General features: G+C 39.3%; 1 protein-coding gene across 1 annotated transcript in view; it reads left to right on the forward strand.

Annotated features, from left to right (window-relative positions):
• Positions 1-27,880, forward strand: part of gbe1b (glucan (1,4-alpha-), branching enzyme 1b) — an 83,686-nt gene that overhangs the window by 18,682 nt on the left and 37,124 nt on the right. Inside the window, exons 4-12 of the mRNA XM_051397567.1 lie at positions 1,335-1,460; positions 2,569-2,704; positions 4,914-5,004; positions 6,581-6,790; positions 15,425-15,540; positions 16,773-16,900; positions 17,210-17,308; positions 25,956-26,066; positions 26,145-26,316. Of these exons, the coding sequence (XP_051253527.1) occupies positions 1,335-1,460; positions 2,569-2,704; positions 4,914-5,004; positions 6,581-6,790; positions 15,425-15,540; positions 16,773-16,900; positions 17,210-17,308; positions 25,956-26,066; positions 26,145-26,316 (1,189 nt within the window). The remainder of the gene's footprint in view (positions 1-1,334; positions 1,461-2,568; positions 2,705-4,913; positions 5,005-6,580; positions 6,791-15,424; positions 15,541-16,772; positions 16,901-17,209; positions 17,309-25,955; positions 26,067-26,144; positions 26,317-27,880) is intronic.

The raw sequence follows: 27,880 nt of genomic DNA on the forward strand, positions 1-27,880 counted from the left end.
AGCACCCCCTCAGTCTGCTCAGCAGTCTGATTTTTCTTTAATGTGCCTAATGCTGGCCAATTTGTCTGAAGGACCACCGCTCTTTCAGGCTTTATGCCAGTCCATTTATCCAACTATCTTTTCCTAATCCTATAAACTATGAAGCATGTCATAAGGGGAGCCAGGCAGCTAACCCCCAGGTGGCCTGGCCATAATGAAAAAAACCCAGAGGGGGGTCTGGCCAATGGCTCACAGGCAGGTGGCATTGGAACAGTCATTACTTCACAACAGTAGCCAGAATTAGTTGGGTTCTAATGCCCGTTTCTGCAGGGGACAAAACAGGGTGAACACATACTGTGGGTAACACTACAGGATCGATTTCTTGGTGGGTTCTTCCAACTCTCACGCTGGCTTTCTCCTTTCTTATTTGACTGATGGAGGCAAAGTAACTTGTCAGTTAGATTTTCAAACTATACTTATTTGACCCCCTTCCAATCCTGAATTGCTGACATAATAGATGAGAGGCAAGGATAATGATTTAGATTTCCTATTTTTCTAAATTGCTCTCTCTCAAGACGGGCCAGGGAGCGGCTGTGTTAAAACTAACAGAGGAGTTGTTCACAAAAATAAAATGCAGCATAATTACCATTGAATCCAGATTCACCACAACACATACTCTGGTCAATACTGTAGCTTTTTGTCCTCTACACCATATTATGTCTTCGGTGTGTCTGGGAGCCTGCTATAATAGTTTTACAGCTGTGAGTTTTACATTGGAGAGCAGGGAGCTGCCGGCTGGAAGAGGGGCGGCTTTCATGTTGACACATTGAAAAATGTTTGGTTTATTGGTTGAACAATCTGCACAATCTTTTCTGTATAATGGATGGGGAGTAGCAGCACAGTTTTATGATGTAAGCATTTCATGGCTGGAAGATGTAAATAAATGCTGACTTTAAAATCACATACATCCAGGGACAGAAACACGCAGGAGTCACAGAGGACCTTGAAGCCTCCGATGATTTGTGGCCAGGCCTCTAAAACTAGAGGATTCTTATTTCTGGCAAATTATTTTCCTTTTTTGCAGTTATAGTTTCACTTCTGCAGCACTTTTTTAAAATTTTACTTTAGTTTGGACACTATTATCCTTTATCACTCCTCCCCGTAGGTTTTTAGTTTTTCTAATGCTACAGTGTGTATCATGTGGTCCATATGCTTTGTTCACTTATTAGACAATGTGTGTCCCCTTCCTCTCAGCTTATGTAAAGAGGCTGTAGTGTCTTTTGAATGTCCCCTCTATATGTCATTGTTTAAGTGCCCTTGCTATAACATAACACTCATTTGTCTCATTTTCCCAGGTGGTAGTTCACACCAAGGAAGGTGAGCGGCTGTACCGGATCTCGCCATGGGCAAAATATGTAACCAGGGAGGAGAAATCTGTCATCTACGACTGGGTTCACTGGGATCCACCTCAGCCTTACATTGTAATGTATTATGTTAATGTTTTATTTTTTTTATTTAATAGGATGTAGTCTTTTATTAAAATCTGTATACGATTTATTTGTCTATTTTTATTTCAAAGGTAAAAAGCTAGCAAAAAAATAGAAAAATCAGGATAAAAACTGAAACTGGATTTGGAAAACACCAGTGTTGTGCAATCATTCATAGAGAGTGTGGTTTAATTTTCTGTTTATTATGTAGCTGTCGATTTTGAAAGAGGACCTTGTTTAATGTAAACAGCGATGATCTTTGTCTTTTTTCAGCAGCAAATGCAACACATTTTGGATGCCAGGGAAGTTAAAATTGAGGTGAAAAACAGTTTAAACTGAGAAAAAAAAATCTGGGTATTTTGAGGCTTAGTTGTAAAAACCTCATCACAACTTTTCAAGACATAATGAACACGGTTTTATAAAGCTAATCTCTGCTAAAGTGACTGTATGTTGCATTTGCTCAGTGCCAGCTGTTAAAGTAGCGCCCCATGTTCTTGTTTCTTACATCGCAGCTTTAATTTCTTGCATTGTAAAACATACAGTTACATCTGAAACTGGCCTTACAACTCATATGTACAGTTGTTGTGGCCACTCTTAAAGCGGGTGCTTGATGCTGCTGAATTGAGGGGGTCTGAATGTGTCTCAATGCTACTTGACGTCCTCAGCTCAAGTGTGCACAAGCAAAACAATAAGAGGCTATTAAAGACCACCTTGCTTTCTTTATCGCTTGTTATTTGGCACCATTTTAATTAGAGGCGACCTCTTACTGGCAGTATATTCGCTTTATTTACAAGTGGCTCAATCATGTGCTTCAAATAGTGGGTTCACAAGGCCTGGTGGGTAGCCATCAGGAAATTGCTTCTATGTATAAAACAAATCCCACTCCTGTTGTGTAACACAGACAGTGTGAATCATAGATCTTTAAATATTTAACATGTGCAGAACCATTATCAGCCTCAGTGGTAAGATATTGGTGCAGAGACCCAGAAAACCCACAGTGTCTTCATAATTACTCACCAAATGTACTGTGTTTTAAGCCATTTTTAGGAAAGGCTTCTGGAGTCTGTCATGATTTTCTGTCCAATTCTGGTTTCCTCTCCAGCAAATCCATCCTCGGCCAAAGAAGCCCACAAGTCTGAGAATATACGAGGCCCACGTGGGAATCGCTTCACCTGAGGGAAAGATCGCCTCATACACCAACTTCACAAACAACGTGCTGCCTCGTATAAAAGACCTGGGTAAGACATGAGACCACATTACCACCATGAGATTATTCTCTTCCCTTTTGGCTTCCCCTCTTATTTTGTTGGCTACTCAAGTCTGTAAATGGCGCACAGCAATCGTCCTGCTGTGATACTCTTCATTCAACTGTCAGTCAGCGCTTTTGTTGACTTAAGAACATTTTGTATCTTCTCCAGCTAAGAACAGAGAGGGAGTGAAGCATTAAGGTGATGTTTATATATCCCTCCCTACACACCAAATCACAGTCAACAATGTGGATGGAAAAACAATAGTTAAGGGATTCGTGAGCCATTTTTTTTCCATAACTGCCATTGTCCAGTGTCATCTCTGTCAACACTGGTCCATAACACTAGAGACATGCCATGCTGCTTTGAGTGCCACTGTTCTCCAGCAGCAGTATTTTCAGTGGCAGACCTGTCATACTCCCTCTGCACAAAACCACATCAGCAAGTCAACATCCTGTTTACTGGCATGACCTGAAGGGATCACTGACCATTGGGCAGTGTTTTGTAAAGAAGGCTCCACAGCACAAGTCACACACCACACAGCAGTTATGGCTCCAAAACTGACAACTTCTTTCCATTTCCATGATCTTGACTCAGACAACCAGTAGACAAAAGCCATCTTCCTGCACCTCATATCTTTCAGTTAACAATACCATACAGACGTGTACGGGCTGGATGATGTGACCTAAAATGTATCTCATAATGAACTCTTTCAATTATTTTGATAACAATACTTTTAACAGTAAGCATGACATTTTATTTCACATGATTACTCACTTCTGATTTGTTTGTTCTGATTAACCCTCAGAGATGGTGGGTGTCTGGACTTGACTGCAGGCTGATTGATTAGTTGAACCTCTGGTTATATGTCACTTGCTGATGCAGATGTACTCTGTTTAATTACAAAGGATTCAGACAATTTATTTATTGAATTTTGTGATGAGTCGACCTGGACTGGTAAAAAATTCATAATGTCTGTAGCTTAATAAATTCAGCCCTCCCATTTCTAGTTGGTCTCTTCACCAAAAATGGGTAGATCATTTCACATGGAACTTCGATTTTTATGATAACTGAACTTACGATAAAGAGGTGGCTTCAAATGTGACTTTAACCTTATGGAACAGATCCTTGTCTTGGTTTGCAGTTCTGTTATTATGAGATGTGGCATTATTTTGCATTCAAATGCAGCCTGCTGCACTGACATTAAAAGGCAGAGATATGACTGGCACAGCAATCTGATAAATGCTGTTGCCTTGGTTGTGTCATCCTGCTTAGTGGGAAAGGAAACTGCCAGAGTAAATGCTGTCAAAGAATCTACCTGCAGCAGCTGAGGGAATCTGCACAATAGGATTCTCCAGGAGGCTAAACTCCACCGTCTCTAGTGACGGCTGCCTTTGCCTGCCATTTCATTTTCTTGACTGTGGAGAGAGTATATATATATAAATATAAAAAAGAGAAACTTCCTCTCACCCCAGTGCTTTGTCACACTCCTTCAGAAGCCAAAGTTTTTTTCTCTTTCTCTCGCCTGAAAAGAAGCTGCGATATAAATAAATAAGTCTGCTCCACACAACAGTGGAAAAACCACAGGGCCTCCCTCTGGAGTGCTCAGTGGCAGTTTAAAAGCCTGTTGTTCTCTTATTCATAGAAGCAGTTTTCGTGGGTCGTTTTGAAATGTTGTACACGACCTCCTGACTCTGATAGCTGGTGTATCCCTGTAGCCACAGCTTGTCTTTACGATACCAGAGCTTGTGTCAAAAAGGAAATGCCTGGAGCTCATATATACAGTATGACTGACATGGGTCAAACAGTAATAAGTTGTAAATTGTCCTGATGCCTGCTGTACCAAATTAATATGGCCAAGAACATCAGAAAACATTTTCAGACAGAGTTCCACCTGTGTCTTTAAAGTTAGAATCGCTATGAGTAATTATAAGAATTGAAAAACGACTGGCACTTATTGTTTCATGCTGTTCGGCCGCACAACCAACAACACACATAATACAAATAATTTGTATTTTAACTGATGTTTAGGATATGAAATGAGCAGCTTGTGTTATTTTTTAAGAAGAATCATAAGAAAATAAGTCTTTAGTATTTCTATCAGTTACATAATGTTTGTTCAATAATCTGGCTCTGAACACATGAAATCTTTATAAAATAGAATGATGTTTTTTTTCTGCTCTCTGCCCTCTGTATGCAGGTTACAATTGTATTCAGCTGATGGCCATCATGGAGCATGCCTACTATGCAAGCTTTGGATATCAGATTACAAGTTTCTTTGCTGCTTCCAGGTAAATGCTTTTCAATTCCCAGTATGGTTTATGTATTTTGTAAACGCTTTGAATTACATTTTTAAGAATTAATTTTGAAATGTAGTAATTTTGGATACTATTTATAATATATATAGTGTATAGTATATTCTTTTAGCATTAGTCATTCAATTTATTTGGATTATGTAACAACCTATCTGTATTGTAGCCTTCATTGTTAGTGGCTGGCACATTCTAATTCTAATTAAAATAATTGCTGTCGATCAAAACATTTATTAAATTAAATATTTGCTCTGATTAGTCACAATGAATCACTTTTTTCCTTCTTAGAGGACCAGTGTGTAGGATTTTGTGGCATCTAGTAGTGTAGTTGCAGATTGCAATCCCCTTGCCTCCCCCATCCGTTCCAAGCGTAAAGTGGAAACTACAGTGGCCGTGCGAAAAACTTGAAAGGCCCTATCTATCTGTCTCTGTTTAGTTTGGCTTTTCTGGACTTCTGTAAAAACTTGGCAGGTCAAAATGGTTCAATCTAAGGTACCGAAAACATTTTTATTTTCAGGTCATTATACACTAATGAAAATATACCTGTGAATAATATATTCTATTTCTACCAATAGATCCTCCTAAATGTTACACACTGGACCTTTAAGACTGAAGCTTGTAATAATGGATTTTTAAATGTATTATCACAGAATTTAGAGTCAACACAATTCTTTATCAGTGAAGTGCAATGTGATGCCCGAGTATTTGTCATTGCTCACAGAAGTCCAATGGTCCCCTGTGAGAGCAATGTCCTTTGCTTGCTCAAGCATGTTCATCCTCCATGACCTCTTGACTTCATACAATGTGTGTATTTTTGACACAATGGTTCCTCTTGAGGGTAGATTGTACGAGCTGCCTCCCAATGCAATTCAAATGATTTCTTTCAGTCCATCGTCTGTTACTATGTTAACTGGGTGGCAGTTAGCCAAAGCATTACTTACCTTCTCACTTAGAGAATTTGTTATTTGCCTAAGAGTACAACACTCCTGCAATGTAGATTGGTGAGGCTCTAGAGATTGTGTTTGAGTAGGATGGTGCTTTGAGGCAATATGTCAAAGATGAAATACCTGTGGGGTAATTAAATTCGGCTTTGCAAACTGCAGATTACTTTTATTTTGTAAGATCTGTCTGGCAACTTTTTAAAGTTAAGCTTTTGACCTAAAACTCCTTCCTTGTTCTTATCCATCATTGCCGATTAGTTTTGTGGCATGCATTAACACACGTCATAGGTCAGCCTACCCCAAAAAATGCAGCTGCATTTAACTTTTGCGTGTTAAATATTTTTCGAATGAATCGCAAAAATGAACAGGTTCATTTTGGCAATACTAATTAATATATACATTTTGTATTTAGGCATTATAAGATCAGTTTACTGTATGTGCGGATAGTTGGTCCGTTTTTCTCCTAAGGGTAATTTGACATCAGGATTCAGATTTAGGGTTTAAATAGCATTACAGTTATCTTTGAGTCAAGTTTAGTCCATGAAGTGGAAAGGGTTTATGGTGGGGTCAGGTTATGGTGAACCAATAAAAATTCTGTTTGTGTGTGTTTGTAGTCGGTATGGAACCCCAGAGGAGCTGAAGCAGCTTCTAGATGCCGCTCATTCAATGGGAATCGTGGTGCTGCTGGATGTCGTTCACAGCCACGCCTCCAAGAACACTGAGGACGGCCTGAACGCCTTTGATGGCTCCGACTCATGTTTCTTCCACTCTCCACCCAGAGGGGAGCACAAACTGTGGGACAGCCGCCTCTTTAACTACTCCAGGTACTGTCTGTGTGGTACCAATGTCAACTACTGTTCTTCTGATCTTCATATTTGTACAAATTCATCACTTTACACTATACTGTATGTATGGATTTGGCTTGCTTGCACACTGGAAGTAAACAAAAAAACCATTAAGAGGGTATTTTTTTAGGAAAAGTAAATTAAATTACCCTTTTTCAGATCATATCTATATGTTATAGTCATATATGATAATCAAGATTGACGGAGAAGACCTAACATCAAGAAGTATTCAACAATACAGTTTCTTTTTAGCATAATAATGCATTAGTTTATTGGCAACAAAATATGTTGTGCAATGCTGCACAATGTAGTTTTAGATGTGCATTAATGCATATGGCTAAAGCATGATTTTTAAGTCAATTTGATGCATTAGTATTGCAATTTACATTTTCAGTTTCAACAAGGTGGAAAAAACACTTACTGTAGGGACCAGAAACAGCTGATTGTGAAGTCTTTTCTAAAAGTTGTGAGAGCTGCTAAAAGCATAATTGATACAGCCAGCTGTGCAATGTAATTAAATCAGAATACAATTACTTACTGATGTACAGTAGTAGTTAAAATGCTCTACAGTTTGTGTTATTAACAGTAGATCTGCTTGAAACCAGCACCACGGGACTCCTTTACTTTGGTGTTTGACTTCATGCTACTATAATTTTAATGTGATTAAATCCGACATTCCCTTTTTTCTGAACCTTTTAGCGTTGTCCACAAAAGCCCACTGATTACTGCAATTTTAACTCCAGTTCACATTATGCTCTAGCTGTGGAGATTAAAAGCTGCATTTGAATCTTACATTTGATACTTAACTCATGAAAGAGGTTTAAAATCGGTCATGGCTGCATCAGATATATAGACGTTTACCTTTAAAAACAAGGTTGGTAAATGAGCACTATTTTAGGGATTTAAAATAAAAATGTACAAGCACCATATGAACAGATTGATTAATGAGGCCAAATGGGAGCTGTCATATCACTCTTAAAATTTTCTCAGATCTGATACAGCATGATGTGTTGAAGGTCAAAAGCAAGACATGATCTGAAAATGACAGATTACATCTCTCACCAAAATGGCCATGCAGTCAGGTTCGCTGTTCATCTGATATTTCTAAGGTGTAAAATGGGCTATTAATGGTGAATTTAAGGTTTCTGAAATGCTTTTGATTTTACCTTTTACACATTTGGCCAGGCAGGTGTTGAATTTTAATGCATTATGAGTAATGATTTGATGTTACAGTGTTGGCAGGCTTTGCTAATGTTCATATTTTCAGCTAATTACAAAAGTGTGGGGAAAAACATAAAAGCTCTTAAGTCGGCAAGCAGTTTTCTTACTCTGTTGGTTCTCAGTGTACACCAAAACTATTGATTGGTGTTGTTGTAGGCCCTGTTAATGAAGTGTCTCCTCCTGCCTCTGCATCCGGAAAATGATCCCAGCACACATTAAAGAGGAGCAGAAACTGTTGAGTCTATCAAATGCCTTTTTTGAACTTGCTTTTAATAAGTGTGTGTTGGTGTGCAGCAGTTTCTAATACATTATACAATGTTTAGTGTCAGGCATGGGGGCTATAATAAGAGCAAAAGGTTCTTCTTTCATTAGTTATTGAACTCTCCACATATCCGAAGCACTCATTAAACACGGTGCAGACATATGCCACGACTGGGAGGCATATGAGGAGTCATTTGTAAAAGCCCAAAGGAGCTCCACAATGTCATAGTCAGTTCATTTGTCTTCTCTCACAGGTTGTTTGGACTTGTCGTTTGTGTCAAGCTTTTCTGTTACTCCCTTTGGAAGGAAATGAACCTCTGATGCTAGCTGCAATGCTAGTGTGAACTACAGCCTGTTTTTAATCAAGCAGCCGTGCTATCAGCCATCACAGTCTGACCATGATGTTCTTATTAGGTTGAAGAAGCTGACTGATACTGGCTATCAGAGCCAAGATATATTTTACTTGTTGCAGCCTCTTCTGCTCCGCTTCCACTTCTGCATCTTTATCAAAGAGCACCTTTTTTTTTAGTTGGTATGTGTTTCTCTTCAATTTTTCCTCATAAAACATTCAACTCAGTCTGATGAAAATTCTGTTTTGAAAGATAGCTCCTATCCAATTCTCAACTTGGCTTCTGAGTCAAATGCGTCTGCATTTGAGGACACATACTGCAGACGCTTGCCCTTGCTGACACTACAGTTGGGGTACGTCAGTAGGTTCTTGGCATCTGTCAGAAAGTAACTTACACACTTACACTGCTCACTAAATTGTTTAATTAGATGAATTATTTGAGTATAATGGAGGAAAAGGTGAGCTGAAGGTGTTGTTTCAAGTACCATTGAAACACCAAACAATGTTTAGCTTGTATATCAAAGACCTGTTAAACACTAATCAGGATGCACATTTAATGCAAATGTACAAGGCGATGCACTGGACACTCAACTGCTCTTGATGTGATAAACAGAAACTAACTAAGAGATATCAGTATTATTCGTTAGCCGCTGTTTCCTCCATAAGCCTTTTCAAAGAGGCCAAAGTCACCTTGAGACAGACTGACCGAGTGAAACGAGCCCATGGTTTGGCGTGTAGGGGGTTGGCAGCCAGAGAAGCCAAGCCTTTTTGCAGATCAGGGCCTTCAGATGTGAGAGTTCTGAGAAGCTTGATGTGAGCTCATTCTGTAATCCCCCCACCTCTCTCAGGATCATTTGCATCCATTTTTCATCAATCTTTGTGTGGATTCTTAAGATAAAGAAAAATAGGCCCATGGCCAGGCTTCTGAAAACTCTTTTTAACTTTTCTCCATGTTCTCATGCTGAGAGCGATTGGCCCTGTGTTTGAGGACCAAGGAGCAATAATTCCCTCTTTGACAAGATTATTCTATGCATGTGTTTTAATTATGTTCAAATAATGATGTGCGAATGGGGAAATCTAAACAGTGAAGGTTTCTGTGCCTCTGTGCCACCACTGATCCAAAATGAATAAGGACAAAAGATAAGTTAGCTACAGATTACAGACATCTACTAAACAAGATTAGCACGGCTTGTATTGTAAGTTTACTGAGAGCTCAAATATGGTAAAATCTAATAATTTAGGTTTCTTTGATGTATAATATAGTGCTAAATCCATTGATCAAAGGTTGCATAAAAATCAGCTTATGCCATATAGGTTGCATTACTACAAGCTACTGTTGCGTAATATACTGTTATGGTTAAATGCAAATTTCACTATACTTTGTATTGTGAAGGATTGTATATGTGACAATACAGCTGATTCATCTATAGTTGTACTGGTAGTAGCAGTAATATTACACGTGCCATTTTTTTGAAGAACCGTGTAACAAATTATGGAAGAGCTTTTTTCTCAGCATGACTTTTTACAGTGTGAGATCTGTTTGCATCTTTATGATTTATTGCTTTACTGTAGGTTTTCATCTGGTGGGTCTACAATATGCCAGCTAAACATCCTTTATTGTGAAATTCTAAAATAACAGAAGTGCACAAAAGGGAAGACATGTAGGGAAGCAAAGAAATCATCCTGCTGATCCATGACAGGTTTTTATTTTAAAGAAACAGAGCAGAAACCATCACAAAATAAAAATCTCTCTCTATCTCGCTTAGGAGCATTTATGTTTTTACATACTTGGACCAACTTTCCTCTACCGTTGTGGCCTGGCCACTGTCTGATCAGTCAATAAACTCACGCTTGAAATGTCAACTGAGCCCAAATTCAGTCATTTCAGTATTTAGTACCCATGAGTTATTTCCCCTGCCCCATCAAGTCACACAGCAAGAGGAAAAGCTGTTTTTCCCCTTTGGTGAGCTTCAGCTAATGAGCTCAACTTAGCTGTAGGTGTGCATGGCGGCTGGTTGGAGCTGCCTGTAGAGCTTCCAGTAGATGCTGGCTGGAGCCAGTGGGTAGGAACATAGCAGCTCGGCACCTTCATGCCCCTCAGACCCTTAAAACTATCTGACAAATAGAAAAAAAGTGCCAGGGCAGTAATATGTGCAAAGACCTTTCTGTTAGCAGTCAGGCATTTTCATGTGATACCAATTAATAATGTAGCTCTTAAAAAGCCATTTTATAGAATGTAGCTTGCAGAGAAAATACACTGTTAGTGGTTATTAGCAAGATTAATTATTTTTAACATGTATTATTATTACATTAGGAGATTTGCAGTGGCAAAAGATATTTATTAAGAGGCGAAGTGAGTCAGTGGTTTGCTCATTCAGAGTCAATGTTGCTCTTTCTACTAAGACAGATTACTTGCTCAGTATAATAAGACTGCTGAGCTCTGTAATATTTTGGTAGAGAATGTGTCTAAGTGACACTGAGCTAGCAAACAGTTTTGTAACTGGCCTGGAATACTAACATACATACTAACCAACACTAAGCAAATGGTGCCTGCTGTGACTTGTCTCCCCTCAGCGACTTCCCCAACCCCGGTGACTGCTATTCCCTCAGTAAAACCTGTAAGGCTGTACCCTCCATCAAGACTGGCTGCCAAGTGCTGTCCGACCTCTTTTTGTAATTAACCAATCCCAAGTGGTCAGCACATTGCAACACATCATTATGATGTTAGTTAGCTGGCTGGCTAACATCCTCAGCTGTAAGGCTATGATTTTGATACATGCCTATAATGATTTTCTTTGTCAGAACGGCCATACCATAAAAGCAAAAAATATACCAAATAACCTTCAGAGATATCCTGCCACTATGAGAAAAGTCCAATGGGGCAGAATTGGCCTGCCAGACTGCAATTGAATTCTGAAAGGCAGCAAGTACAAGGTGATACTAATTACAGGTTGCTAAACATACAAACGGTCTCACAGGCAGCAGAATATCTCTCCCAGGATGACAAGCAAAAGCAGCTAGCTGCCAGGCAGCCTAAAGAATGCCAGACAAATGGCAGATATCTGACACAAAGCACAGCAATACAGGGACAGTCTGTCAGACAGCTAGATGAGAGTTTACCCTGCAAGGCAGCCAGCATCACCAGACTGCCTGGAGGGCTGCTTAACAATGTGGTACGAAGTATAAACACATTTCTTACATGTCCAGCACAGAGCACATATTTGTGTTTCAAGACACCCACAGTGCTGATTGGCTAATTGAACCCTGTTTTCCTTTTAATTTTAGCTTTCAGTCGGCTGTCATCTGACGACCTCACAACTTAAACACAGAGAATTAGGCATCACCAAATCAATACATTGATTACTAAACAAAAAATGTTCAGTTCCACGCTGGACTGGGCCTTTTTTAATGAAAGGATATGTGACAAATCACAAAAGTAATAGAAAAGACATTATACAACAAGTCATATCCTTCAAGAAACTACTGTGCATATGTGTATTTGATGAATCCACAAGCTAAATGAATAATTCCACAATTGAATGAATGAATAAATCGAATTTAGCCAAGAAATGTGAATTTATTGCAGGTGTCACTCCTGTCAATGTCTCTGTCCGGGACGCATTAATGGCTGCAGGGATTGGAGAAAAGTTTGAAATGCGTTAAATGAGGCACCTTATTTGTCCCTTTTGGTCCAACAAATGCACACCATCCATCAGGCTGTCTAGCATTGTTGTTTGAGCATCACACTTTTTGTGGAATGACCTGTCAGCTTCTTAAACTTATTTGGTCTTATCTGCAGCTTACCTGTGATGTTGTGAAAACAGGGACCTAAATCTTTCTTTCTGCTATCATGACAAGTTGACTTGACCCCTTATGCAAAATTGACTTCTAGAAACACAGCATGTTTCCACATCTGCAGTGCTTGCAGCAGAACATAAATACCATAATATGGGTCACAGTCATGTTCAGCTGGAGGAGGAAATAAGATCTGATAAGGGGCCACTAAGCATGAAGCTGAAAGTCTGTTATTCGAATTGACTCGTAGTGACTTTTGTAGCAGTGTGTGCTTGTAGGTAAAACAACAGCGCCTATGATAGATTACCTTATCTTACTCTACAAGCAGCAATATTAGAGTTTTACTCTATTAGTGCGCTCTAACCAGGTTTCACTGTCATTGCTGAGCTTTAGCATGAGGACATTGTGATATGCAATTTGCTTTTGTATTAACACCACAAGCCAAGTGATAACTTCATTGAACTGCATAGATAAGCGGTGTATTGCATCGGGTATAGAGATCTACTTTCCAACTGTAATTGGACTTGATGATGAATGGCATTGTGGGTCCTAATGTGGCAGTATGGTTTCATCTTGGGCCTCTGGCTCTCTCTGGCTATTATCTCCATCCCGTGAGGATACATTGTGTCTGAGCCTTTGTTGGCTCTGTGCAGTGGAGTGGAGGACCTAATCTATTTATCACAGGGTCTGCGTGACCACCCAGCCAGGCTGCTATATCGGATCATACTAGGCTCCCTTGTGCTCTTCCTCAAGGGAAGGAAGAAGCACCGATGTAACATGCAGCTTCACACCTGTCAAACAGTGCTGAGGTTGGTCATCCCTGAGGAATGGAGCGCAAACGGTAACGCATTTAAATGTATTTTGTGTCATGGCTTATATTTGGCCCAAAAAAATCCCAGATTTTGTCTTTTGCCATAGAGAATGTAATCCTCAATTTAGTATCTGAACATTCAGTGGACAAACCAATGAAACAACAGAAAGAGAAGGTATTATTGAGAACAAAATTTTGTGTTTGAATGAATTTTTCTAGTTTTGAAATGTTATTGAAGTGTTGTTGAAGCATGAATCTGGGACTCCTTACTGCTTCACCAACTTTTTGACATGATGAAATTGCATCACTCAAGCAAAAAATGTTGAACTGCCCCTCAGTGTTGCATTGCAGGTGAAAAAACAAATGAAATTCAGTATCTAACTTTTCTAATTCTGGGTGTGAATCAGGTTTGTAAACTGCTACTCTCAAAACAGCATGTTGTGCAGTTCACTCTATTTCTCTAGACAGCAATGGTAAAGATTTTCTTTTTTTTTACTGCATTTAATGAACACAATTTCCTACCAACACCATTGTAAGACTCAAATTGACAGACTGAGGCTTATCATTTTTTATGTTATGTTTTTATGTTGCGCTATTTCTTGTGTCATACCACATGGACTTCCAACACAGCTAATAAAACTTCTTTCAAGCAAGTGTTAGAAGAAAGATACCTTTTTTTGTTCTTTACTTAATTGCAAAAGGTTTAGAACATCATACTAGTGATGACAAATAATATACGTGCTGCAGCTTTGGTAGAAATTGATGGGCTGTTGTTTTTTTCAGTGATAAAAATTAAATTATAGGCAAATGAATTATTAACTTTCATCGAAATTGTAAAGACTTCAGTTTATAATGCCAAGTGCTGTAGTAGAAAGATATTGAACTATGACTTTCTAAGGTTTGTAATTGAGGCACATGCAGTACTGCCAGCCTACAGTATGTGAGTGTAAGGCATCTTGAATAATTATAGTATTATATTAATAAACTCCAAACAGTCTGTTTCAGTAGAGGCTGGCGTGAAGCTCTGGAGGTCAAATGATATTTCATGAAACTTTTAGGGAATAGAAGTCACCTATGTACTTTATAGATGAACCATAGATAGAAAGTTGACACATACACTAGACACATATAATTACAACCATTGTGGGAGCTGAGCATACAGTGAGCATCTGAGTTGTGAATTTCAGCCTAAGCAGAGGCAGCAGTTCACATTTAATCAGTGTCATGAATGTGTCATTCACCTCACATCCTCAGCACGTTGCTGCTGCTTTTCAAACATGGCATCCATGCGTACAATGTTCCATTTGGTGCTCATTACACACACCGCATAGAGACAACCAAATCTTGAGTTTTAACTGACGTTTCCATGGCAACACGCCACAGAATAAAAAGAGGTGAGGTGCGTAGTGTACTTTGCCTTGAGTGGCTGTTCAGATCCAGATGACTCTCCCATCGCTCAGTCAGGAACGGGGACTGGGGCCATTTATGGAATCCGCCTCCTCCAGTTTCCACCAACACAGTCCAGCCAACAGGCACAGAGAGCATTTGCATGCTTTGTAGTACACCATGGGCAACACAGCCACAAGTTACGCTTTCATGTTCAGATAGTTTGTTGGTTTCACCCATTTTTAGTCAGAGTATTTTTCCTCTTGCTTGTAGGACAGAAGAGCTCATCATATGTTGAAGATGGAAGCCAGAGTAGAGGCGTATGATTTATCTCATCCTGAAGAGAGGGAACTCAATTCCCCTGCATGGTGTTTGTTTACCCAAGTGTAGCATGAAATCCTATCAGTTCAAATACACAGGGATGGGCCTTGCTGTACTAAATGCTTGCCCAGTGGTCATGCAAGTGGTCTGATGGAAATCGGAAAACTTTGCTGTGTACTGTACTGTAAGCCACTGATTTCTCATCCTGACAACTGGATACGTGAAAGAGAGCATGCCCTCTACGGTGTAGTTAATGAAAAAACCATCTCCTGTCACTGACACTCCATCTCCAACATAATGGAGCTTTGGTTATCAATATGTGAATCTCCTGTAGCGGTGAAAATTAATCTCTGGTGCCTAAAGTGCATGATGAGATGTGTGAATAATTCACAGCTTCTTGTTTATCTGACCTTGAATATGTGTGTGTGTGTGTGTGTGTGTGTGTGTGCCTGTTTGTGTGTTTTGGTAGTTGGGAAGTGTTGCGATTCCTACTGTCAAACCTGCGCTGGTGGATGGAGGAGTACCGCTTTGACGGCTTCAGATTTGATGGCATTACCTCTATGCTGTACCATCACCATGGCATCGGTAAGGCTGGTTTGTGTGCGTCTCATATTTCAGGACTGGGAAGTGTGTGTAAAGCATGTCATCCTTCTTTCAAATCCAGTGTGCACTACGGACTCCAGAAGCTTAAAGAATAAGGCCAATAGGAGTTTTTTTGAGAGGTCTGACTGATCCAAGCATCACATGGTGGAATTTATGATATACAAACACATTTCAATTAAAAAACATACCACCAGTGTAATTAAACTAAACTGAACATGAAAATGTTCAAAAGGCTCAAGATGAAAAACACTTTCCAGATGATGTTTTTATGAGTAGATGTAGAGAAAAACCTATTTATTGCATGAATTAAAAAATGAGGCACACACAGGCAGAACAGTCACTATACTTGAGCCTGATTGTTTGATAAAACCTGTTCCTCTACAGAATTTCAAATGAGGTCAACCTTCTGAGTGAAGTGTAAAATTTTACATGCCGCAGTGTCGCCTGATTGGAGGAATTTTAGCAATTATTTAGTAAGGAAAGTCTGTTAAAGCAAGCAACGATTTCATGCTTTTTAATGGATCAACAGTTGTTTGTGGTAATGCCTTAAGAAACACAGCAATGTGCCAGCAAAAGGTGGGATAGAAGAAGACTGCTAGTTAGTGTTAACACGGATATACACATAATTTGGCTTTGCAAATGTTTCACAAGCAAGGAAATTATGCATTTTAGCGAGAAACTGTCTACCGGTCCCTCTAAAAAAAAGAAAAAGAAGACGTATCTGTATGAAAGATGGCAATCCCAAATGTACATTAAAAAGAAAACATTGAGTACAAACTCTACAGTCAAAGATAGACATGAAAACAAAGAAAAGGCTAAAGATAACACAGAGAGTATAGGAAAGGATACTAACAGTCATTTGCAGTAGCTGTCACACAGTCCGTAGTATGTGTATTATATTATTATGAATCTGTCTGAATATCCTACAAGTACTGGTAGGTGCTACTTTACAATCTCTTAAGTGGCACCTTACTGTGCTTGTGTACTTGTGAGCAGATAATGAATCTATGACAGATGTCTCTGTACTAGTTTCTAGCATGAATCATCCTGAAAATGAGCCATAAAAGATTACATTTGTCTTAATATGTTGAGAAATATATCAAAGATATGAAGGAAAACAGTAGCAGCACTTAAAAAAAACTGAGGAATGAAGGATTTTAGACGTTTGGTGGAAGACATGATGAGTGTTGACTGTGTGGGTGTTTACTCCTCAGGCTCAGGCTTCTCTGGGGACTACAGTGAGTACTTTGGCCTACAGGTGGACGAAGACTCTTTGGTTTACCTGATGCTTGCCAATCACATTCTTCATACCCTTTATCCTGACTGCATCACTGTGGCAGAGGTAAAAAGCAAACTCTACCACACACACCTGCAACATCTCCTTACTTTGCAATGACACTGCCCAAAGCTATTATTAATTAAAAGCACTTATTCGTTAGGCATAGCTTACTTAAGTATTCATTGGTATAATTAAGAAGTAATGCAAAAGGAAATGGGATGTCACTCCTTTTTGGCCTGTGGTATAGGATTTGCAGCCCTTAATATATGAGTTGTGGAGAGTGGTGTTGATGTGATCTTGGCCGACTACTGGGAAAGAAACTTGTGCACACAAAGGGAAAATGTGATATAAAATAGTGTGACTTCTCTGCAGGATGTGTCAGGGATGCCTGCTCTCTGCAGAGGAGTGGAGGAGGGAGGACTTGGTTTTGATTACCGACTGGCTATGGCCATTCCTGACAAGTGGATTCAGGTAAGATGATTTACTTCTTTTTAATCGACCTCTTTTTCTGTGTCCTTTTCTCCCCTGCAACTTTTACAGACTCTGTAGGCCTGTGGTAACACGGCTACTTCTGTATGAACCACAAACACAGTAGAGAGAAAAGTGAGAGCATTTGCTTTCAAAATAGGGATGAAAGACAAAGGGAGTGACAGGGCATGTTAGGAGGCATTAAATACTCTTGTGTTATATTACAGCTGAGCCTGTTGCTAAGCTTTTGAGCCTTTTAAGAAGCTTTCAAGTGTAAAACTTGTGTGGAAATACAGTGACACAAGGATCTTGCCCTGTATTTTCCTCGAGAAACCTGCACACCGTTGTGCTCCGGTGTAAGTTGAAATTGGACCGAAACAGAAATTTAGAAGTACACTATAAATACCTTATCCTTGTTCTTGCTTACACTTGTACAATACGGGCATCTTTGCAGCTCACCAGGTAGAGTGCATGCCCTGTTGCAAGTCCTTACCGCAGCAGCCCGGGTTAGAGTCCGACCTAAAGCCATTTGCTATAAGTCATACTCTCTCTCTCTCTTTTGACTTTCCTGTGTCTCACTGCTGTCCTGTCAATAAGCGAAATCCCCACATAAATACACAATACACTCAATACAGAAAACCTACAGTGGCCTGCACAATGTCGTTAATTGCAATTCAGTAGAATATTGCTGGGTTTTTGTTGTCAGTTTTTATTTACTGTAACTCACAGTAAGTTCTGTAGTTAGTGGTGTTTTCTATTATATTACATTATATTAAGAGGTACCAAAGTAAAGGAGTTTATTGTTTTAGTAATACCAATACTATACTATAAAATAGAGTTTTTGTCACACTACTCGTATGTAACTATGTAAACTTTATTGCACCTTTCATAATTAAAATGCAGCTCAAAGTGCTTTACATAAAATTACATAAAAACACACAATTTAAAATGCAATAAAGCGGAGTGGGATAACATAACAAACGTTTATCTTCCTGTGTGAAGAGACTCCACACTGCAAGTTTTATTTTATTTTTTTATCAAACTGAAGAAGGTCTTTGTGCTTTTTCCAAAGCAGTGCTATTTTTTTTTTTCTTCCTTAATCCTACCTGCTGTATAAATGGGAAGGTCATTATTTATCCCTTCAAACACAGAGTCCTGAATAAATGATGGCAGAGACATAATTGCTATTGAAAATAAAAGCAAAAGAAGAGGAGCTTTAATAATGTTAACATGAAGGTCATCTAGTCACTGATCCAAGCTGAAGTATCTTTTGTGATGTTTTTTCTTAAGTCAAGCATTTGAATAGGTTTGCAGTCACCTTTACATTTCACTTTGATTCATTATTAAGTCTCAAATGTCTGTCCTTGGGGTAGCTTTTATATGATGTCAAAGCAAAGGCTATTTTTTCTGTTTGAACTCAATGTTGATTTTTCCCAACGAGTCAGACAATCTGAGTAGTTAAAACATCAGAAACATTACTACAAATCCTTGCAGGGTCATCACCTTCCACTCATTCTCAAATACACAGTATTTTAAGCTGTAATGAATTAAATGTATAATATGTTTCATTTTCACATTCAAATGTCTAAAAACATTAGATCTATGTTTTGTACAATTTTAAAACCCAGACTAAGCCATAATGCTATTTGGATAACAGTGCATTTCCTACTTACCTCTAGTTGCTATAACTTCAGGTAGACACAGGATATGTCAGAGAGTGAGGAAGGAAGTCAGCCAACATGACTAAACGTAATGTAAATAAAACTTAAATTCATTACCTCATCCATGAACATGATTTCCTCCTGAGTCATGTCAGAACAACGGCAATGGCGGTTGTTTAACAGTGGAGACAACAACTCTTGTCTCAACTCCACTACTTCCCGACGTCATCAAACGTCTTTTGTTATTGCTCAGATGTGAGAGCGTTTAAAGAAGAAAAGGGTCAGTTATTTGAAATTGAGTTTTATTATCCCAGGACATTGGGGCAATGAGCTGTGAAGAAAAATATGATATATTTAAATATGATAAAAGGGTTCCTTTGTGGAGATTATCTTTCTAAATTGAAAAAAAAAATGTGTGGGTGTGTGTATCATCAGTCTTTGTCAGTCACATATTTCTTCAATGCCAAAATTCAATTGAAAATCATGAAAACGACAATGAAAGGAGTTGTGTCATGTTGGTCTACAAAAATACATTATTGTTCTACTCAGATATGAAATACTGTATGACTTTGAATACCTAAAGTAGAAATGGATAAGCTTAAAAAGTCTGAATCCTTACTGCAGTGGCCCAGATTCAATTCCAACCTGTGGCCCTTTACTGCATGCCATCCCCTGTCTCCCCAGTTTCCTGTCTATCTCCATCTGTCACTACCCCAAATAAAGACATAAAAGCCCCAAAAAACTTTACGTTATACTGTATTGAGGAAACATTTTCAAAGAGTCTAGCAGGTTTTGTGGGTAAATGCCTTGTTGGGCTGACTATTTTTTATTTATTTTTTGCCTACTGTCAGAGTTTGTGAGTTTTTCCATGTTTCCTGAAGGTAACCATCAGTCATGCCAGACAGCATAGAATGCAGCCCTATAGTCTGCTATCTTCCAGACAAAATATAGCTAATGTGTACATGCTCAGACAACACCCACTGAAGTAAAAGACATCAAAATAAAAATATATATGAAAAATATCCAGTGTTTGACTGGTAGCAATTGTTGCAGAAGTAAGAAAATTATGCTTATAACTGTAGTTGAACTTATTTATTCTTAACTATATAATGTTAAATATATTTTACTATGTCATCATTTTATGTTTATAACTTTAACAACAATAGCTCAAAATAACTGGTAGTAACCTTAAATACTACTTCGGAAACTTTCTCTCTGTTGTTTGTATATAATTCTTAATATCTTGTGCTTGTGCTATATAAGGCAACAGTGATGGGACATCATTTTTAATTTAACCTGATGCAGTACAGTATTTAGACAGGATGATAACAAAAACAGTAAATTGAATTGTTAGAGGGGTAACTTTACAAAAACAACTTATATATTTAATATCACTACTAAAACTGAATGAGTACTTTCTATTACTAATCATTACTGTCAAACATAATAACACCATTGGGTGATGTGTTACTACCCAGCGCTGCTTCAGACTGGATGGGAAATTCTGGGCGCCAAATATTCTTCGTCCTTCCACAACAACTGTTGAAGCACCCTTTAGCTCGGCACTTCAGCCCAAACTGCCAGTGTGAAAGTACTTAATGGCCCACAATGGGAAAACATTGTTTATAACTGTATAGCCATCAGGTATGAAAGTCCATAACGGTGTGACGTTGAAGCTGAGTAGCACAAAGAAAGTGCATGCATGCCCAGCCATCCATCCGGGGATAAATAAACGTTATTATCTATTTCTTCATCTGAAGGTTTTTTTTTTCTTGCTGTCTGTTCTGATGGCACTAACATCTTGCCGTATATTTGAAGAAATGCTCTCAAAAAGCTTTTTTTCAACCTTGTTTTGGAGCAATGTTTACCTCTTCTGGAGAACTTGGATAGATATACTGTACTTAGGATCAGTACATAAGTCATAATTTATTTTCTTGGTCCCCATGGTGTTTCCTCAATGCTTGTATTAATAAAAATGCCATCCATTCATTGTCTGTGGTTTTAGCAAATATTACTTTAGAAAGTACATTTGTAGGAAAGCAGACAGGCAGCAGGTTATCTCTGGGGAACTGTCAGTCTGTTTGGGTTGGCTGGTGGATGAATGTGGATTGTTTTGTGTCCTGTGTGTGTGCGTGTGCGTGTGCGTGTGCGTGTGCGTGTGTGTGTGTGTGTGTGTGTGTGTGTGTGTGTGTGTGTGTGTGTGTGTGTGTGTGTGTGTGTGTGTGTGTGTGCATGTTTAGAGCAAGTAGAGGCCTTTTCTTTTTTATATTTGACGGAAAATGCTGTTTGCAGAATGCAAAGAGGTTATCTGTTGTAAGATTCATGAAAAGCTGTGTCTTTTTATCCACTAGCCCACACTGAAACTTATATTTACTCATATTTTGGTGAAAAAGCAAAGCAGAGTGTGTGACCTCGGCACCGCATGCATCCTCTTGCACTACGGTTTCTTGTGTTTCTCGATGGGGGAAGTCTATGCATCGTTAATCAAGTCTGTCTCTCACAGCGGTGGGTTTTACTCAGTAGCGAGGATGGAGGGAGGAGAAGAGGGGGGCAGAGGAAGGAATTGAGGGGGAGAGAGAGAGAGAGAGAGAGAGAGAGAGAGAGTCCCAGACTTGACCTTCCTCGGTGATGCTTGCAATAGCTGTGCGTCAGGCAGTGCTGCACCGCTGAGACACAGCCTGCTCCACAGTAACCAGAGGTTTCACAGGATTATCCTCGGGACGCCTCTGGAGAGGTTGTTGCTTGCTTTTACTTTTCAAACAATATTGCTTGCAATGCAATATTCGTTTAGATACTTCTTATGGTTGCATTTTTTCAATTAATTTTGTTGCCTCCCTGAGGGATTGACACCATGTGAATCATAAAGCAGAAGGAGAGCAAGTGAGCAATGAAATTCATGTATCTCTGTGCAGGGAAGCATTCATATGAACATGCCTTGGTACAGTCAGTGAAGTGCACTCAGGGCTAGCCTTGCCTCTTCTCACAGAGTGTCAATTAGGGAGGGATTTGAATGGACTGAAGTGGAGCCTACAGTGAGGTGTGTGTTTCAGAGAAGGAGACATGGAGTGGGAAGGCAGGGATTCAGGAGTATAGACAGAAAGACAGACAGACAGGAAGAAACAGAAGGAAAGAGAGACAAAGAGACAGAACAACACAAGCTGTGAGCTTATTTATAGATTCACGTGTGTGCATGAGTCTCTCAGTTCCTCCAGCGGGGCCTCACGCTGTGTTTCGTCCTCAGCATGACTGATTGATATGACTCATTTACTGGCTGCAGAAGGCTGTTAGGACCAACAGGCTGTGAAAAATTAAGATATCCTAATGAGAGGACCAGATAAGGAGCACAGCACAAGTTTGGATGATTCGATCTGATTATGACCATAAAATGCTGTCACTCCTAATGGATAATGTTACAAAAGCCCTCTAATTTAACAAGCACCCTTCCCTCCAGCTACAATAGATTGAGATGTAATTGAAACAATTAGAGGCGAAGGAGGTAGAGGGCTCGCTGGTCACAGTTAGGATAAGAAAAGGCGACGCAGAGAATTCTCCGGCATCCCTCTGCTTCTTTCAGCTCTTCAACTTGAATGACCTCCGAGTCAATTGTGCCGATTTTTGTTTCTGTTCCTCCATTTATTTTAATTGAATGAAAATATCAGTCTGCACAGCTCTCTTCTCATTAGTTTCAGGGGAGAAATCCATTTCTGGTCCACATACTTTGCTCCGTCCATCATACTGGAAACACTTTCAATTAAACATGACTTAATGCAATTCATGCTGCCAGCCAGCAATGATGGACTCCAGCTTGTTTATGTAAACATGTCAGCGGCTTCATCGCCAGCCTTTAAAGGGCGCCCACTCTCTTTGACCCCCTTGGCCGCGGTCACCCTGCTCTCGCTTCCTTTTAACGGCAGCATTTCAGCTTCATCCTGCTTTATTTTATTAGCTAATTGCACTCTGAGGCCTCCCCTGTATGGTGTTAACTGATTTAGACTGTGCAGTTTTCTTCAGCAAGGCTTTTTACAGGAAAACTGGGAAGTGAGCTAAAGAGTATCTTTCTGCTGAGTGAAGCCCCCGGCAGAGACATTTGCGTGGGCAAAATTCATTAATTTCCCAAACTGTGAAAATATAAGCATTAGCTTGATCCATGGGATTGAGTGTTGCACACCTTCGTTCTCTGCTCATCTCTGGGGGCGGCACTGTATGTGTGAAGAGAGGATGTCCCCATAGCAACGCAAACTCAAACACAGTTCCAGTAGTTTGTTTGCAAAGACAGTAGAAGCAGGATGCTCGGGCCAACCATCAAACGTAAAACAAGAGCTTTACACTAAACACATCTCTGCCTCCGAGTCCTTCCCAGCACTGTGTGATGGTAGTGGAGAGACTCTTGAATCAGTCACAGCATGTCAGTGGCAGTGAGATGACCTCATCCTGCACTGCAAGATTTTTTCTTATTTTATTTCTGGCTCTGCCTAATTAATCTGGGCACTCTGGTTGGCTCCTGACAGCAGGCTTGTAAAGTAAGATTTGTGCACTGCTCATTATCATTGATGAAGTGGAGTGTCAGTGGTGCCAGGAAGCTCGGCTGGTTGGGGCTGATGTGGGTGAGCTGGTGGTAGGGAAGTCGTCAACCCAGTCACTCCTGTCTCCACTCCGACAGTCCCACTCCCAGATTAATTGCTCCCAGACCACTTTTGCGGTTGAATTGAATTGTAATGATTCATAAGGAAGTGTAAAGTGTCTGATTGTACGTGGATGTGGAGGCGGCCCGGATGATCTCTGGGGAATATCCTGCAGATTCAGTTGCTCAGCTTTTATATTGTAGCTGGTGGGGGGAAAAAGGAGGTTTTATTTATTTTCAGCTGCTGGTGTTCCATTCTAAGTTTAGCTGCAGGAGTGAAATTCATTTTTAAACTTTGTATTACTGTTGGAATACAATTTATCCACATATTAACTACTGTACTGTAATGTTGTCCAGGATTTTACTAACACAGCCTTCCTCAACCAGATACTTTTCATTTAAAAGGTGGTCTTGAGAGTTGTAACTTGGGAAGTATAGGACCCATCTCACTTGATTATCAGAAATTTAAATTTGTTAACCATTCATAGTGTTAATATTGTTCACACTTACGGTGATGTGTAGGGTTCTATATGTCCCTGATAATGTCCCTGATGTTTTTCAATCAATTTTCCTCATATTCCTCTAGGTCTTCAAAAGACTTTTATTGACCTTTCTGACATACTACTCATTACCAATATACAGTATACCATTGAATATCGAACTTGAATTGTACAGCCATCTGTTTTGTGGCACTTCTACATCTCAAGATTCATTTTGGTGCCAAATGACATGCTTTATTTACGTTTTTTTTATATTTCATTTTTACCTTTTGATATGTTGGGGCGGACTTTGTAACCCCTCCTTTTCTGCCATAATTCCTTACATTTGGTTTATTATTGTCTTTTAAAATAATGTCTTAATGTGCCTGACATCTTGGCTTCAAATCTAGTATTTCTCTGTAACATTAAATATTCATGACTAAATGTAGTAAGAGGCAATCATCGTTCAAAGAGTTTAACACTGAAAAACACAAGCAAATTAATTCAATTCAGTAAACTAAACAGTGTCTTATTTCAAAGCAATGTTACATGGTGCTTACAAAAAAGTATATTTTAATACTATTAAAAACCATTTACATAGATTAAAAACAGGTCAACCTTCTATTAATTTGCCAGCTGGGATGGTAAAAGCAATGCCAAATGCAATGCCAATGTCAAAGCCTTCTTGTTGACTTGTAATTTCAAATGTAATTTAAGAAATGACCATGTTTGTTCCAAGGTATAAACTCTTCAGTATCAGGGGCCTGATCAGGTTTGATGTTGAGCTAAAACCAAAGAATAGCTAGCATGGCTCGGCTTTAGAATCTGAGGCAGCGCAATAAGCTCAGAGGGAGTTAAAAGGTCTGAGAATTTGTAGGACATGTAGATGATAAGTGCCTCACTGAGGTTTTCTGGTGGCATTGGCAATGACAAATACGGCCACACAAGGCTAAGGTGAAGAAGAGTGAATGTGAACAGATGGTGATATATAGAGTGGGATAGCCTCTATTTAGGTGGACCAGCCAGTTCATCTCAGACATATTGATCGGCACAATTTACTCTCTTTACTCAGAGGATTATGGCTCTGTAGAGTAATATAAAGGTTTCCTGACATGTCAATCAGCTGTCACAGCCAATTCCACCAAGCAGGCTTCAGCCTGTCACTGAGATGGGCTCACCAACTCCCCCACCAATCAGACAGGCTATATGTCCATCACCAAGGGTTCTTGGAGGGCATAAACTCTCTTTTTTCCACTTAAGTATGATATTGATACTGTGACTATCTAGCATCTGTCTTGTTTATTAAATCACCTCTGTGCCCACGACTGTCTACGTGGTTATCTTTACTCTGCTCTGGGCTCTTGTTTGCTTGCGTAACTTTGAGTGATTAGGACCAGCTTTTGTGACCGTATATCAGCACTGTGTGGGCAGATGTGCTCTAGATGCATGTGTTGGTGGCCCTCTGTTTTCTTTCTGACCTCTGAAGATGACTCCTTTGGCAGAAAGTGTGCATGTAGGCAGGCTAGTGGCAGGACATTGATTCCATGGTTGGATTTATTGTTGAATCCCACCCTTTGGATGAGAGGCTCTGACCTTGCACATCTCAGGTGGGGAGAGCCGATGGCTTACTACCCATGGGCTGTAGTGAAGTTATTAAAAACTCCATTACGGCCATTCAAAGGTAGACATAACTCACAGTGCGGATATAGAGATGTCAAAACAGAGATTGATCTGAGAAAGAAGTGTAACCCAGAGAAAACTTAAGAAAGGGAGAAAGGACTGCCAGAGCTGAAATACTGAGCTTTAGACATCAGTCATAACCTGAATGGATCTCTCAGTTGTGCATCTATCATATCCCTTTTCAATAACCCCTCTCTGTCACTGTGTAGATCCTGAAGGAGTTAAAGGATGAGGACTGGGACATGGGCAATATCGTCCACACGCTGACCAACAGGCGCTATGGAGAGAAATGCATAGCCTATGCAGAAAGTCATGATCAGGTAGGCTGTTTTCTACAAGATCTTACTTCATAGTTTCAAAAGATGTTTGCTGTTGGTAATAAAACATAACCCTTCCAGGCTCTGGTTGGCGATAAATCTCTGGCCTTCTGGTTGATGGACAAGGAGATGTACACCAACATGAGCTCCACAAGTCCCTTGACACCCATCATCGACCGTGGCTTGCAGCTACACAAGATGATTCGCCTCCTCACTCATGCTCTGGGTGGAGAAGGCTATCTCAACTTCATTGGTGAGTCATTATGGTAACACACAGAGAATCGAACCCTAGGATGACCTATAAATCATTTTATATGCTAGGATAAATATTATTAGACAGTCATTGTATTGCCCTCGTTATCTGCAGTTCAATAAGTCCAATGGGATTTTTTAGTGAAACAATGAACCCATTGGTAGTCCATTACTAATTCAAATCAGTGAGGATTTGCTACTTTTATATCATTGTAATATAAATGGTTTTTGAACCATTGGTCATGCAAAACAATCTACTGTTTTCTGGCTCTAAAAAAATTGTGATTTGACATTTTATAGTGTAAATAATCAATTAAAGAAATCAATCAATTAATTAGAAAAAATAATTGATTGATGAAGCTGTAATAAAAATAATTGTCTGTTGCAGCCGTAATATACTATAAATATATTTTTGCATGGATGAATTTAATTTACACACATTCCAATTCAAGAAAGAAGAAAATAAACAAAATTTCACTTACAAAAATGTAACATCGATTATCTAATCATGTCAGTAATCTCACATCATGTATCAAATCACATATGACACAACATATCAAACTCTATCACATTATATGTCATATATGTAATAAAATCATTGCTCATGTCATATTAATATATAATTTTTCCGGGGGACATTGAACAATCAAGAGGCAATCAGGGTCATAATTGTGAAGCACTGTCCATCTGTTTGGTTCATTTTTTATTAATAGAGGTGAGGGGGATCATTTCAGATCCCTCTCATGTACTGCATTCTTCCTGAATCTGAACTTCTTCCCTCAGGCTGACAAAACAATCCCTGAGTGTTCACCAAACAGATAGAAACACGCATTTATTCTCCTGTCCATCGAAGTCCTCCGCGGGCAACAGGCAGAAACAGGCTTCACTATACATTTTTAATTGATGAGCTATTCCTACTGTGTTCATTCGTGCTACTGTTTGGCAATGTTAACTTTTGTGCTATAGTGTCATTTATTTTTGTACGTTTGGTTATGTCATAGTCATGCTTTTTTTTAACCTTCAGTGTAAGACTCAGAAACAGATTTTAAGTAAAGATATCCTAATTCATAAAGGCTTGAAACAGCTTGAAGTAGCCCTTGTTACTTATTTTCCATTTGGGATAAAGTGCTCAGTTATTAGATTTGTTATATTTCTTTCATGGATATATCTCTGGAGTAGCTCGCCACCAATGAGTCAAGGCTGACGATAAGCATCAAAGGAACCTTTTGAAGTGGGGTTGACATTAATACTCACTCTTCAGAGCTGATGGTGAAATACAGGACAAAAGCTGTCTAAGATCAGTTGGTTCCTTCTTTTCATATGGATCCAATTCTCAGTCACTGTTGAGATGCTCCTCATTTTCAACACATCTGAGCTATGGCTAGCTTTATTGAGGCCTGCTGGTAAAGATAATAAAGTGATAATTAATGATGTTGGAAGTTGACCTTGGTTGAAGGGAATGTATTTCCTTGCATGTGCCGCTTTCTGGCTTAATGTAGATAGAGTCTATGCACTCCTGATCCACAGCATTTTAGCTCCACCTGGTGACTAGGTGATCAGGTCAA

The sequence above is a fragment of the Dicentrarchus labrax genome, unplaced genomic scaffold, assembly GCF_905237075.1.
Source record: "Dicentrarchus labrax unplaced genomic scaffold, dlabrax2021, whole genome shotgun sequence".
Lineage (NCBI taxonomy): Eukaryota > Metazoa > Chordata > Actinopteri > Moronidae > Dicentrarchus > Dicentrarchus labrax.